Here is a 16,717-nt window from a genome sequence, read left to right on the forward strand (position 1 = left end):
TAAGAATTTACTGGTCGCCAAATTCAATATGAGGAACGTACGTTGCAGATCCAGATTAGGGAATATAATCATAGTTATACAGTGTATTCATTGAATGCATTGGGAGATTGTTACAAGTGTTTCATAAATTTTATGTTACTTTAGGTCGTTAGTTATCATTATATAATGAAATTTAACAATTTGAACCATATTGGAGAAAGCATTATGCCGAACCTTTCTGTGTAAAACTATTATTATGTAATGTTCATAGCCTTTTGCTTATTACTGAGTTCATAAAACATAATACAATTAATATATATTTTGTTCATATCTTAGTTTGTTTCTACTATATACTTCCCAAGTATCCTTAGACAGTGTAAGAAATATTATGGTTCTTAAACAAATTTCGATATCATTTAGAAAGAAAGATGTTTGAAGAGAGAGAGAGAGAGAGAGAGAGAGAGAGATCAGGAAGAAAACTGAAGCAGAAGCAGAAAGATAGGAATGTCCCAAGAGATATACAAATTATATAACTTTCTCACTCTCTCTCTCCGTCTGCCTCTCTATCTCTTTCTTTCTCTCTCTCTCTCTCTCTCTCTGTCTATGTGTGTGTGTGTGTGTGTGTGTGTGTGTGTGTGTGTGTGTCATGTGCATGTGTGTGTGTATGAATGAAAGAAGAGTTGGGTCCAATGTTTCGATATTCAATTGGCCCCAAGTTTTCGGGGAGTAGGCAGGAGATTCGATGTTTGACCCTTTGTACCTTTCTCTTTCTTCTCTGTACCTTGTTCTGTCCGTTTTTCTTGATTTTCCCACGTTCTTTTTCTACCATTCCCCTCTCTCTATTTCTCTTTGTTCCATTTCAACCTGTCTCATTTCTCTCTTTCACAATTATCTTCTAGAACTCTGTTCCTCTCTTCTTTGTCTCGAGCTCGATTTGTTTCTCTCCATTTCGTATAGTTTTCTGATTGGTTGCTAGAGTTGTGAGCCGTTGCGGTGCGGGAATACGCTGACTAGTCAACAAATGATTAGTTTTCCGCACATAAGAATAAACGATAATTAGATGAAGTTAGGGAAGGAACTCGTGAAACTGAAAGTTCATGCCCAAGACGTGATTCGAACCCAGAACTTGCTAACTAGATCGTGAATCAAATATTGGACATGCTCGGCCTCAGAAGCAACTCTAATTGGAACCTTATCAGCATTATGGAATTTGAAAATTTTCTAATGTAAATGTAAATTCTAGTTAATTCGTTGAAGGCATAAGGATTTTATGTTCAGTATGCCCCCAGGAACTAAAAAAAAGTGCAATCAGAGTGGGAATTTCCCCTCGTTCTCCCCTCTCAAATACCACAGACAGACAGACAGACAGAGAGAGAGAGAGAGAGAGAGTGAGAGTGAGTGAGTGAGTGTGGAGACAACCTGGGGAGCTACTTGATAGCAACAGTAGCAGGTCTTGAAGACCCGAAAATAGCGGCGATGGACTACGTGGCACTCAGCGATAAACAGCTTGGTAAGTCCTCAGGCCTTTGACAAAGATTTTATTTGATTCTGAATGAACATATTGCCGACTTCCGTGTCGTAGTGGTTAGCACAGCACGCTACGACCCCAGAAGACTCGGGTTAGAATCCCGGCCTCGGCATGGGTGTACGTGGATGGATCACAGAAAAATGTTACAACAACTAATCAAAGAAACACAGCATGACCTGGTATGAATTTATGATGTATTCTAAGAAGGCTACACGCACGTCACTTTTCTACGTAATCACCAAGGTGATTGAGACATTTATCAGACCGCTGGACCAACTTGTTGATGCCGTCTTGGTAGAAATTTTGTCTCTGCTCATTGAACCACTTTGTGGCAGATGCCCGAAAGGAAAAAGTCACTGTGGGCCAAGTCAGGAAATTATGAGGAGTGTGTCCCTTCATCAATTTCATCACACTATCACTGACTATCATCTTTGCGATTAGCGAAAAGTTGATGAAAAGCGAAGTAAAATAACAAAAATAATCAATCAATCAATAGGGATATTAGTAGCTTACATGGACGATAGGGTACAAGTGTCATATAAAGTGCATTTTCCCATTTCTCTGAATATTATTTTGGAGCCTGTATTTTTCTTTGCAGTTCATTTCGGCAATAGAAAATTATCAGAGGCATTCTGATTGTCTCGTAGTTTTTTTTTTAAATTTTACATTATGAAAGTTGCATGTTGTAAATAATTGCAATAAAATACAAACCCACGACATCAAATAAACTCCATGATAGTACAATATCCCCCACAGAGACAGGGAGGTCAGCGCATCGAGTCCCATCGCCGCTGCTTTCAGACTTTCGAGACCGGAGTCAGCTACTTTTTTTTCTAGTAGCTCCCCAGTTGTACTCACGACGTTGGGTCAACGCCGAAATTTTGTGACTTTCATCGGAAATCGAACCCGGAACCCCTCGCACCGTTAACTGTTTGGCTACGCAGGAGTTGAAATTTAATACAGCACACGGAAATATAGATCAGAGATGGAGTTGTGGAAACAAGATGTGCTATATGTATTCCAAAGCTATTAGTTAATCATTTTCAAAGGCCATTTTAACAAGAATTAAATCAGAGAACAATCATGTAATAAGCGTATGACTTATATCACGTTAATGTCAGTCTCGGTTTGCATTCACCAAAGCTACTATAATTTATTAGAAAGATATCTCTTGACGGACATCTTGATAGTACGTTCTCCTAAGTCTCAAAGTACATTAATATCACTTGCCATCTAAGATTGAACATGCCGGATAAATTCTCCTAGGTTTGCATTTCGTATTTTAATCGCTTTTTTCACCTTACTACCTCTATAGTTAATCATAACATAGACTAAGGATGATTCAGCGATAATAGGGATGGCACCCTTTTAACATTCGAGGCAAGAACGACATAAGACCCTGCGTTGCCTATGGACACGAGATCCAGAATGAAACTCCCTCTTTAAAATACCCAATCCAGAATTGAAGGTATGCAAGGACGTATTTAGGGGGAGAGTTCAGAGGGTCCGGACTTCCCGAAAGAATTATCAAGTACATAAATTTAATAATGAAAATGCACTTATTTAGCATTTCTTATTTATTTCCTCTGAACTTACTAGAAGGCAAGGATTTATTTGGATCATATGGCTTTAAAGTACAGTAGAAAAGAAGATTTATGCATACTACTACTTCTAATGGTCCTCTTCCGTGACCGTGTGTTCTAAGGCGCTGTGCTTTGGGCTCCGACTGCGGGACGGCATGAGTTCGAGTCCACATGCGTTCAGTCGCTGGATTCTCTGCCTGAGTATAAGACCGGTGGCAACCCACCATCGTGAGGAAATCTGGGAACTACGAGTGTGGAGGATAACCCGGTCACGGATATCTTTTATAACGACTGGAGGTTCGACGTGCTGACCCCACGTCATCCCATTACTGGTTGAAGATCTCCACACCTCTAGGTAGGATTGTGGGAGATAGGCCAAGGCCGTTCGATGCCATGGGTTATTTTATTATTACTACTAATGATAATGTGCATAAAATATGAATCATGAACTTTACTTTCGGGGTGTAAGGAGTGACCTTCCACGTAGTACACCCAAATGTCAACCTCACTTCCACGTAGTACACCCTGGACTGAAGACTAACGAGGCTCTGGCGACTGGCCCCATGGCCAGTATAATTTTGTTTGTATTGTCCTGTTCTTTTGTCCTTATGTGTGCTGAGTGCCCCTTTACAGCCTCAGCTTTTAACAAAAGTCAGAATATTTTAATATTTTATGATTTTAGTTCTGCAACGTTAGAGTTGTTGTTTGTAACGATAAGGGGCTGGACCCCGTATAATGTGACGGGTGCAAAATAGCCTTAGTGCTGACGCACCCAAAATTTTAAATTCAAATTCAAAATTCAAATTCAAATGAACTTTACTTTCTTTAACGGGATCTAACGTCCGTTTTTATTATTCAATAAATATTCAATTCACAATCTATTTGACATTAATGTCCTTGCTTTGTTGTTATTCAAATGGTGGTGACCTTGAATAGAGGCAAGCTAGATAATGAATGCGTGCTGTTATATCTCTATTCTAATTCCGTCTTTTTAGCAATTGACGCAATGATGATAATGCAATATTGAATAATTTAATACTTTATTAATATTATTATTTCTGAGATATTTGTTCGGACTCACTCCAAAATATATTTCTAGATACGTGCCTGGAGGTATGATATTTATTTCTTCTCATGTGCGAGCCGGCTGGCTGAAAGTACTACATATATGTATATTTTGTACAGTTGAACAAGAAATATGTCATAATCTTAAAAAAATGTAAATATCGAATAAAATTTGCCTATAAATACGCACCCTAATCATAACTTATTAAACGTATATTTTTTCATTCATCAATTTTTTTACGCTTACAATAACCTATAAGATTTACTAAATATTTTTTTGTATTCTCCATCTAATTTCTAATTCTACGTACATACTATGTATACACACTCCTTTCTTTTGGCTTCCATCTCATCAGACTTACCATTAATTTCCTCAATTATCTCATCCAACTCGCTTGCATTTACACCCTTCTACACGTTAAATTAAAATAATAATATTTTATAATCATTAGACATTAAACAGGGTGGAATAAATAGCAGGGAGGCTTTTGCAATAATAATTTCAATTATATCCTTATATCCTTATAAAAAAATAAATTTAAATTTTTTTAATGAATTTCGAGTGGAAGATTCAATACGCAAACCTCCTTATTAATTCAATGTCAAGATAATTATAAAAATTTGGAGGGATTGTATTTATACACACGAACGCTCGGGAGCCAATAGGAGTTTATAATCTTCAAACTGGGTTATCTCTACCGATTCAACAAATTCAATCTCTCCAATGTCGTTTGTGTTGCACCTGATGCAAAATCTGTCACAGTTTAATTGGGAAATTATTTTTGGGAGAATATGTGTGTACACGTCGTGTTTTCACGGCCCAGAACACACGAGACAAAGCATAGCATGACAAATGTCCAACAAGAAGAGACAACCATACAGTCGGTAGGAACGATTGACTGCCAGGAAGTTCAATTCATGGGGGACAGGGTGAGGGATGTGGGCTCTCCCATTGCATGGGGTGCACCTACGTACAAGGGATTCTAGTACATGACTACCTGAGAGCATAAAGACGATTTGCATCGCCTCCATCAATAACCGAGACTGTGAATATATAGAGAGCCACCACCACCCCACCCATGAATATGTCTTCAAAACAAATTGCATAATGTAGGTGGGTGGCTTCATCATTTTTTAAAAATGCAAGTAGCTAATTATGGTAACAAAACACCTTGTTTACATTTAAATAAATTATTCAAAATTACAATAAAGTAAAAAGCAACCAATTTTTTGTAATTCTATATAAAAAAAAGTTAACATAGGCCAAAATCGGTAAACTCCTCGCTCGGACAAATGTTGAAATATTGGTCTAAACAGGTAAAAAACTGCTTACTGACAAGTAATCTGACTTAAATTTGGCATAAAGCCTTTTGACATTTGTCGAGCCAAGATGTAGTACCTCATAACTTCTGTGATAAAAACATTTAATTCATAATACTACTGACGGACTTATTATTCCATTCGCATGATGCAAATAGTAAATAGAATAAATCTAATTACATGTCCATTAAGAAGCAAACATTTCTTTGTAAATACGAGTAATGACGTAAAATGCCTGTTTTTTTACAAACCCCCTTCCCCCGTTGTAGGTTTGTTAGCTATGGATTATCAATCTGTATTGTTTTACAGGTACCTCTCATAGAGAAATCTGGGCACAAAATTTTGAAAAACAGAAACCAGAAACGATCAAAGAGCAGAAACTGAAAGAAGAAATCAGTAACAGAGCTAAAATATTGTCATAAATTTTTTTTGGAGTATTTGTTTCCTCTAAAAATATATATAGCTCTGATATTAGTTCCCTAACAAAGTTAGTTTGGGCTTAGATTTCTCTCATTTGCATTAGAGATGGTGAAAAAATGCACGAAACATAAAATGTAGCTTGAAATGTACTGAAAACAATGTTTTCTTAGCCAAGCTATCTATAACTTTTCTTAGATTAGTCATCATAATTATCGCAACTGACTGCAAAGGCTAACAATGTCGTAAGTCATAAGACAAATATGGCCGCCATTTTTATACGAACTCAAGTTTGGAAAAATACCTTTGCATAGGGGTTACAAGATAAAAATATATAAAATTTTAAAAAATTGACCACTTTGTGTCAATTATTGTCTTTTTGGACAACTTGGTATTAAATAACCCTGTATTGTTTTAGACCTAATAAGAATTAAGATATGCAAGTTTTACTTTTTGATTAAATTAGTGCATATACTGCATATCAGTGAAAGTGTTATAAAAATAGATCAAATACATTCACAGGTGTTGGATTAACCCCAGAGTCGGTTTTATGGAAGGATAATGTTGGAAAAATTTCAGCTTGAAATCATGCACCCTTAGAATCGAACCTGGCTTTATTTACTACGTGGCAATCCGACGCCAAACTTTTTTTTTTCTTTTTAAGGAAGCCCGTAAGCGGAAATTTCCGCCGTCATTCTTTTCTGTTTTCTCATATATATGTTTTTTACTCAGTTCTCTATTTTTTCACATTCATATTTAGAACAAACATCCGTGTCTCACCCGGGATTCGAACCCGGGACCCCTGCTCTCGTAGCGCGCTGTTATAACTACTCCGACACAAAGGTTAACTACCAGACCACTGGGGTTCCTCATTCGTTGAAGGAAAGCTTTCACAATTATGTATGTTATAAGCCACATATTGTTGTTGCAGAACTCTATCTTATCTTCTGGGATTTTCACACGAAATGGTAAGATCAGCTTTTACAGAAATGAAGATTGCCAATCGACCCGAACAGCAAAACCCAGCAAATAGTGATGTGTCGTTCCGGAACGAATCGTTCCAAAGGAACGAAACCAGCAAGTGAACGAATCGTTCCGATTCCGGAAGTCGGCTGGAATCGATTCCGGAGACCTACTGCGCATGCGCTATTTTCAACAACGCCCACAAACCACTTCCACTTCTCGGTTCCCCTACTTCCCGTTATCTGCCTCAACATTGAAAAGGGACTGTTTTTTTTCCCACTCTTTGGACTCGCGGCTTTACGACTCCCCCCCCCCCCCCCCCCGCCTCTTCCCGTTATTGAGAAACCGGTGCCCCAAGCCATGTCCAAGCTTAATTGGCCGGGTACACATTTCAAGGTCTAGGAATGGGTCCTCTGGAACGAGTATTTGGAATCGGAACGAATTCGTTCCGACCATAAGAAAAGCCTTACACAGCAAGTGAACGAATCGTTCCGATTCCAATGGATTGATTCCGATCTACTGCGCCTGCGCAATCGTAAACAGAGATGTCTATCACTTTCACAAACCCCTCTCCCGCCCTCACGTCTCTTTCCCCTCGTCCTTCCGACCTTTTTCTCAACGTCAAAATTGAATGCATCGTTCAAAGAGGCGAGATTTGGCTGCATACGCTGGTCTAGTGAACGTCACTTCCGGCGCTGTTGCCATAGCAACAGTATACCTGGCAATATACAACGCGTTGTCCGTACTTTCCCCATGCAGTTATAATTGGAAACGGACCGCAAGGGATATCTTTTGGTCTTAGTGACAGGGTTTTTCAACGAACATGGTAATATGTATCTTATACCATTGTAAAGATGAGATTCAGAAGAATACGTACATAAAATGCAGGTTGCTTTCAGGTGACAAGTTAAAGAAAAAATGGAAGAACAAAAGCAGGCACTTTCCATGAAAGTGACCAGCAACTTACGATTTCTTCGGTTTCCGCTACACAGGCTTGTTGATGGGAAAATAAACGTAAGTCGCATGGTTCTTTGTCTGTGGTCAGATATGTCTTATTGCTATGCGTATGATTACAATCATTGTGCACATTAGGCATATTTCGTGCCTTTGCACTAATGGGTATTCAAAAAGTACAATGCATTTTCTCGATCGGAAGAATACATATGTGTAGTACATAGTCATGGACGTCGAAAGAAATTCTTGTAGGGGTAGTCAGGCCATTGATATATTTTAATAGTAGTAGTAGTAATATTTAGAGTGTCTAAAGCGATTTCAGTCAATAGCCGGAACAGCAACCACAAATGAATAGGGACGAGTATTGCTACTACTAATATCAACAACAATAATACTTGCATATGAAGATAACAATGGTTTATTATTATTATTATTGATTGGATGATTTGGTGTTTTAAGTCCAGTTTATGCACAGCAAGGCTAATCGGGACTGGACCTACAGTTTACATTGTAATCCGAACCACTATGTGCCTCCACCGTATTATTATTATTATTGCATCCAAAGTAAATGTGTAAACTCAAGGTGTATCACGTCTGTTATTTTAGGAAATTAGGTTCGCATTTACATCTTAAACGAATGTCACTTTCCAAAATATATTATGTTCTTGAATTTCCAGAAATTCTGAATAATCGTAACTCCTAAATAAGCTATTTCTAACCGAAAATATTTTACTCCCAATTATAGATTATGAGGAATTGAGATAATACGAAAGAAATCTTTCCCGCTTCTTGGAAATTCAAACCTTTTTCGAGTTATGCATATCGCTGTGTGCATTAAGGACTATTGAACGAAAGATTGAACATGTGATAAATGCAGTGGCGTAAATAACACCCCCGCGGTGCGCGGGTGGGGTCGCAGTAAGAATGATAAACTAAGAAAGACCGATAGTTCACTTTCGGCGTTAAAATATATTTTCAACCGAACATATTATATTTTATGCCCCTAACTGCAAACAGAAAATGTTAATCACAAGTAGAAAGTAGATTACCAGATTAGAAAACAAAACTTTATTAGCTGAATGGTTTACGTAGCCGAAAGGTAGACGACAGGCAAGAGTACACACTGGCAACGCTAATTTTCACCCTACTTACAATTTTTACCAAACGGAAAAGAGAAGTTTTAAAAAAAATCTTCCTCGACGAAATGATTTTCCAAGTTAAAATTCATCAAAAATTACTTGAGAAGCACAATGTCAGGAGTGAGAGCGATCGAGCTCGAAAACTAGCAAACAAGAATTTGCTTCCATGAAAAAATGCAGAGGACTGCTTATGATCATTTGACAATATCGTAATTTTTGTAATAACAGTCTGTTTTCATATATAATTATCATATATAATTTTTTACAGCTTCTCTGTTGTCTTAACCTTTCGTATCAGTTTTTACATTGATTCAAATTACATGTATGCATTTTCATGTTTTTATATACCTAATATAAATGTGGGCGTGAATTAATATTTTAGAAAAGAAATATATTTGTATATTTTTATACGAGTATGGGAGCACAACTGAAAGTTGCACGGGGAGGGGGGGGGGGGGCGCAGAGCATGTTAGTTACGCTACTGGATACATTCCTGGCGCCTGGAGCCTACTGATCGACCTGAAGGTGTTTTCAGCTTGGCAGCCCACTATTAATTACAACAAATTGTTTTCATTCTAATATTTTTGCATAAAAGAACATGATAAAGTGATAAGTTGAAAGAATAACAAGATAATGATGGACAGAGGAAAGGGCACATGTTGTGTTCAACTCTTTTGTCCACGTAATAGGCTCGTAACAAAGAAATATAGAGGCTACATTGGTTATGTAAAATATTTAATCTGGTTTACGTAAATATAAAGAAAGCAGCGGCGGCGATTGGGTTCCAAAACCGGGGGGGGGGGGGCAAGGTGTCATAAGTGGGAGGCAAAAACAGTATATTTCCCTTTGTAGATAAGATTTAACATAGAGAGGGGGCAAAAGTGGGCGATAAAGTGGGGGAATTGCCCCCTCGCCCCCCCTAATTGCCGCCACTGAAAGAAAGATAATAAACATCTCTTCGCACATACAAAAAGCTATTGCAAAATTTTCGAAGAAGTGCTAGTCACAACACGTGCGACATCTAAGTATCGCTTTTCTTAACATCATATTCTTTCCTTCATGCTTGCTTTCACCCTTACTTTGACGACTCCTTCTTATCTTGTGTATCTGAAACTACGAAAGTGGTTCTCCTTACATGCTAACCCTCCCTCCTTCATTGTTTCCGGCTCATCTTTCCAAAACCTCAGCAAAGCTCTATAGCCAACTCCATGTTACCGACCTTAGCAACGACCGTAGCAACCGGTTGTTTATTGCCAATATGGCCGCACCCATGCGCGGGACCAGCAGACGACTTGACCAGCGTATTGTGGATTTGAATCCACAAAATGACACTGAAGTGCAGTTACCAATTTTTAATTAAAAATAACCAGTTGCAACAAAATAAAGCTGATCACACATTTGTAAACAGGCTTACAACCTGTATTCACGTAACTCATATACTATTATCAATTATATTATTTAATGACAAAAAAAGTACTAATTTTGGTCCTTTCTAATTAGGACAATCTTTCTCCTAATATTATTACTAGAATTCGGATCCCAGATATGTACACAACGAAACATAAAATGAAGATTAAATTGAAAAGGGAATAGGAATAAGTAGATGGGACAAATTACAACTGTTCGACATATATTTTCTATACTTGAATGTTATTCACGGTGGGATTTTTGCCACTTTTTGCTAATCGCAACGATGAGGATGAGTGATATGGTGAAACTGATGAGGGAAAACTCGCAAAGAATGCCCATGCCCCGACCGGGATCCGAACACGGGCCCCTGGCGACGTTTGAACTATATTCTTATAAACGCCTCGTTAGATAATCATATAACATGGAGAGAGAGAAAGAGAGAGAGAGAGAGAGAGATTGACTATTCAAAACTACAGAATCTCAATCTCTGTAGTACAAGGAAATGTGTATGTCATAAATGTAGGAAAAATATTCAATTGTACAGTATAAACATTAGGCTACTACGTGTATCAAGAAATTCGAAGTAAAGTGCATGGGCATTTTCGTAAAAGTATCAAAGATGGCGCCGAAGCCTGATGCACGCGCATTTCGTGCTCCGAAATTTCAACTGTTTTCGGGTTGTTTGTGTGCAATTGTGTTTGTGTTATTTGTGACGTGGATTCGTAGTATTGCGAGACATGAAATGCCAGATAACTGCAAGTGTGTGGAGGACTGGTCGTTTAGTTACAGGCGATTTTCTTTCTCGGCCATGGGTTCGGATCGGAGCTTCGTGTGGGCAGTTTCCAGAAGCCGCAAGAACAACGCTTCCCGCCAGCCACGTGGTTCGGCCCAGCATGGCCTCATCGTGGCTGCGTTTACCCTTCTGCTAGCAGGCGACATTCATGTCAACCCTGGTCCCCAGGTGGCTTCCCGTGATGAGTCTGGTGTGAAAATATACTATCAAAATGTGCAAAGCCTAACAAAAAAGCTATCAACTCTACAAATGTTCTGTAGCGAGTTTAACGAGTACGATGTGATTGTTTTCAGTGAAGTGTGGTTCAATGAAATGATCGCCGATAATGAAATACCCCTGACGGAATTTCAGGTATTCCGTAACGATAGAGGTTCACGTGGAGGCGGAGTTATGTTACTCGTAAACAACAAGTGGCCCTGCATCAGACGCCTGGACCTCGAAACGTCATGCGAGTTAATATGGACTCAAGTAAATATAGGCTCAAATAAACTTTTAATCGGTTGTTTTTATAGAGCCCCTAAATCTGGCACTGCAACCTTGTCAACATTATTGGACTCTGTGCTAAATGCTATGGAGGAAACTGACATCATTCTTATGGGTGATTTTAACCTTCATATAAAATGGTCATCATCGAACTCTGGCCTCTGCACAGACAATGATGACAGGTGGTTTTTCGACCATTACATCAAGGCGATTGGACTTCAACAATTTGTAGATTTTCCCACAAGACGCACAGAAACTCTCGACCTGTTGCTGTCCTCGCACACAAAGGTCAAGGCCACTCCCGGTGAGCAATTCATTGCCTCGGACCACACCCCCGTGCATGCCGAAATCCAAGTCCCTGGAAAAGCCCCCAGGCCCTCCCCCTCCTCCAGACCTGTCTACAACTGGAAAAGAGTCAACTGGGAGGAACTTTCCCTTTTCACCAGCCTCATTCCTTGGACAATGATGGACCCCCTCCCCGCGGAAGAAGCAGTGGATTTCCTCGTGGACTGTGTGCAGGCTGTAATTAAAGATCACGTGCCCCTAAGGAAAACAAGAACATCCCGATTCCCTGTGTGGTATACTGAAGAGACTAAGCTTACGCTGAAGAACAAAAAGAATGCGTGGATCCTGTGGAAACAAATTCCGAACGTTCATACACTGAACACTTTTACTTACTTAAGGAAGTATAGCAAAAACTTAATTCAAAGGGACTATAATAATTATATTCAAAGTGTAACAGAAAGTGCTGCTAAAAATCCTAAAACATTCTGGACGCTAATTAACTCACGCCGGCAACATGACCGTATTCCCCTTCAAGTCTCCTGGAACGGTAAGTCTGCTACAAAGGATGAGCGTTCATCACTTTTTAACTCGTACTTCCATAGTAACTTTACAAAGAATGCTGCTACCACACTACCGGAAATCAGGTCCATTATTCCTTACACACTCTTTCAAATCTCAACTAACTGCAATGAAGTTCAAGAATTATTAAAATCTGTTTCAAGTTCCAAAGCTACCACTCCTAATGATATTCCTGCGATATTTCTGAAACATTTAGCCCATATTTTATCCAAACCAATAAGCACAATCTTTAATAAATGCTTCTCCGAAGGTGTGTTTCCTTGTACATGGAAGCAAGCAAATATAGTCCCTATCCTCAAACACGGAAACAAAACTTATGTCACTTCCTATCGGCCGATTTCCTTACTTCCTGCACTTGCACTGCTAGCTGAAAAAATCATTTCTAATCGTATCCTTGCACATGTTTCTCCGTTTCTCTCTCCTACTCAACACGGTTTTCTCCCTCATGCTTCCTGTGATACAAACCTTGCTTGCTTGCTTACCAAAGCAGTTAACTGCCTGAATGCCAAGCAAGACATGGATGTTGTATACTTAGACTTTTCCAAAGCCTTTGACTCTATCTCTCACACGCAACTCATCCACAAATTATCGAATAGATTCAATATTCACGGAGCTCTTCTTAAACTACTTTCATCTTACTTGCACAATAGAAAGCAAAAGGTTATCGTATCTGATTGCTCTTCGTCGTGGCTCCCTGTAGTTTCCGGTGTGCCCCAAGGAAGTTCGCTGGGGCCCCTGTGTTTCTCTCTCTTCATGGATGACATTCACGAATATATTTCTTCCGAATGTTCAGTATTATTGTATGCTGATGACTGCAAATTATTCCGAAACATTACCTCACCTCAGGACACATGCTACATCCAAGACAATCTCAAACACATTGAACGCTGGTGTCAAGACTGGAATCTCAAATTAAATCCGGATAAATCTGTTGTCATGAGGTTTACCCTAAAATCCAATAACACAGTGCCATCCTACAAGTTATGCAACCAGGTTATTCCGTTCGTACGACAGCACAAGGATCTTGGTGTCATTTTTGATAGCAAACTGACTTTCAACCATCACATAGACTACATAACTTCGAAAGCGATGAAAACACTTGGACTAATTTACAGATTTACAGACATAACTCACGTTTCTGCCCTCAAAACCTACTTTACAATGTGTGTTGTTCCTATTCTTGAATATGGCTCCTGTATTTGGTCAATGGCATGTGAAAGCAATTTAAAGAAAACAAACAAAGTAGTAAGTTTCTTCGTCAGAATAGTCAAACACAGATGCCCAGCCCTTGCAAACTTCTCCAAACAAGAAATTCTATCGACTCTACAAATTCATGACCTTTCTCTTCGCCGTCAACTCTCAGATTTAACACTACTCTTCAGAATCATCAATGGACAACTTTTCACCAGCGAACTCTTGCCACTTCTTAATATCAGAATCCCACGTCCCAACAGTAAATGCAACAACTTCTTTTACATTAAATCTTCAAGGCTATCCTTAGAACAAAGATCACTTCTCTACAGGCTACAAACCATTTACAACTCATTAAAAGACGCTCCGGGCTTCCATTTATCAAAGCAGACTTACAGAACGGCGTGCATAAAGCAGCTGAAGTATAAATAATATTATTCTTGATCTAGTTGTTATTATTCTTGTTATATATGTATATGTGTGTGTATGTGTCCATCTTATTATTTTGTTTATTTCTTTTCCGGTTGATATCCTGATGTAAAATGGATTTTTCTGTATTCAGGACTTTTCAAATAAATAAATAAATAAATAAATAAATAAATAAATATATATAGCTAAAAAAGAGTAATTACTTACCCTCATCCGTTCCTAATAACAGAATGATACTGTTGGCATCAGCTTCTAAAGTATCCGATCCAGATAAATCCAAACTTTCACTTATATACATAGAGAGTGTTTACATTAATAAGGTTAAGCCTAGGGAAGGCGCGCAGAATGTTAAATAGAAAATAATATGTACAAAGTAACCTAGGTGTTTATATACAACATAAAGTCAGTCGGAACAGTCTACAAATTGTAATTTAAGAACAGCACTTTTGAAACTTTGTCACTACTTAATCTGTTCCGTCTTTCGTTAAGCAGTTGGCCACCTTTTGAGAACACGCGTTCACAGGGCACTGAAGTTGCTGGAATGCATAATCTTCGTTTCACTACTTCAAAAAGCCTGGGGTACAGTGCTTGTCTTTCTTTCCACCAGAGCAGGGGGTCATCCGTTCTATTAATTAGCCCCTCCTGTAAATATTTATCTGTTTCTACTATTCCAGCAGCAGTGGGATTTTTTGGTTGCAGCAAGTTTGTCACCTTCCTGTCAAAATCTTGCCACAACATGGACGTAACTACTGCGGGCTGAGGCAATGATGTTTCGTGGTGCACCTCTTCATCATTTCTGATTTTAATGTTCCTGGCTTTGTGCGATACCGATTGGTATGCAGCCCTGAATGCCCGTTCATCATGAAATCCCTGCCTCTTAAATCGGGGATCAAGAAGCGTTGCTTCGGCCAACAAAGGCGTATCCTCTAATTTTGAGAACCTATCTTGCAATTCCTGCATACATTTCTCGTTCATCATTTGGAGTTCAGGTGGTAAATTAGGTTCTTGGGATGCATTTGAGACATGACGAATTAAAGCATTGCCCAATAATATTGTTTTAGTTATAGTTACGTCTTTTTCGCTGCTTATTTCTTTAGTCACCTCTTCAAAAGCTTTTAGAATGGTGCACGCTTTCTCTATTGTCGTCCATTCGGATGTTGATAGTTGCTGAAGATCAGGGTTGCATACCGTTAGAGCTGACGTAACTGGTTCTCGCAATTGCAACATTCTTTGAAACATGTAATAAGTTGAATTCCACCTTGTTGGTACATCTTGTTTCAGTTTAAGGTCGGGATATCCCATCTGCTGCTGGAGAGATTTCAATTTACTCATTGCTTTTGGGCTTCTCTTAAAAAACTCAACAATGGATTTTACTTTCGTTTGTGTGGTTTTTATTTTTTCTAGTCCCTTCTGCACAACCAAATTGATACTGTGAGCAAAACATGGGACGTGGCGCCACCCACCTATGCGCACAGCAGCAACAATATTTGCGGCATTGTCAGTGACAATTGCGGCCACTTTCTCTTCCAAACCCCACTCGCTGATTACTCTTTTCATTTCATTTGACAGGTTTTCTGCAGTATGGTTTAAACCATACTGGAAGCAGTCCAAGAAAAATGATTTCAATTGACAGTGGTCGTCGACAAAGTGTACTGTCAAAGCAATGAAACTTTCATTGTTGATTGACGTCCAACCATCTGTCGTTAGAGCAACTGCTGTGGCATTCTTGAGAACGTCTTTCACCTTTTCCACTGTTTGGTTGTATATCAATGGTATTAAACTGTTCGAAATGGTCTTTCTGGAAGGGAGACTGTAATTTGAATTTAGCATGGACACAAAATTTCTAAATTCGGCATCCTCTACCAAACTAAATGGGTGATATTCTTTTACTACCATCCTGATTAACTGTTCGTCTATTTTCTTCATTGCGTTGGGTGGCAAAGGTCTTGGTAGGAACTGGGAAATTGAAGATTGAGAAAATGTAGAGGCGGGCAATTGTGATACACTGACGGGTTGAGAACAGGAGGCGGAAGCTGAAGTTCCAGGCTGTGGTACAATAGGTGTAGAAGTATTTTCTTTCACGGATGTCTTTGCTGTCCTAGGTCTTGTTACGTCCATTCCTGGATGTTTTCTAGCAGCGTGACGGGTTAAATTTGTTGTGGAACCACAATTGAACGATAGAACACACGAACAAAAACCACATTTAGCCTTGTTCGGCGATATTTCTGTAAAATACTGCCAAATTACGCTGCGTTTTCTTCCTTCCTTGCTCTTCTCCATCATCCAGATATTTTCACAGCACAAATAAACACTACACAAACGAGAATTAATAAGTACACAACAATTAATAAGTATCGCCTTTTGAAATAAAATACATTAAACAAAACACACTACCCTAGGCTCAATCCTTTAGTAACAAAATTTCCACACTCCGCGAATGATTCCTCGGTCGCTCGATGTATTAATTCACGAATTATTATCGCTACGTTGCACTCACTGTTCCGCGCTCACAAACCGAAGCCAACGAAACCAGCACGACGCAAGTTTCACGTACGATTGTCCGAATGTTCAGTGTTGGACATAGGGTCTACGATTGTGG

At 39.0% G+C, this 16,717-nt stretch overlaps 1 protein-coding gene across 1 annotated transcript; it reads right to left on the reverse strand.

Moving 5' to 3' along the window:
• Positions 1–14,535: 14,535 nt before the first annotated feature.
• LOC145982171 (E3 SUMO-protein ligase ZBED1-like) lies at positions 14,536–16,236 on the reverse strand. Its single transcript, XM_083115738.1, has one exon. It carries the CDS (start codon positions 16,234–16,236, stop codon positions 14,536–14,538), a length of 1,701 nt encoding a protein of 566 aa, XP_082971864.1.
• Positions 16,237–16,717: the final 481 nt, after the last annotated feature.

Source organism: Lepisma saccharinum (genome assembly GCF_977018435.1).
Source record: "Lepisma saccharinum chromosome 12 unlocalized genomic scaffold, izLepSacc3.1 SUPER_12_unloc_1, whole genome shotgun sequence".
Classification (NCBI taxonomy): Eukaryota; Metazoa; Arthropoda; class Insecta; order Zygentoma; family Lepismatidae; genus Lepisma; species Lepisma saccharinum.

Bases quoted from the DNA above. Each gene is read 5' to 3' on its own strand.
- LOC145982171 (XM_083115738.1), bottom strand. From the start codon at position 16,236: ATGGACGTAACAAGACCTAGGACAGCAAAGACATCCGTGAAAGAAAAT.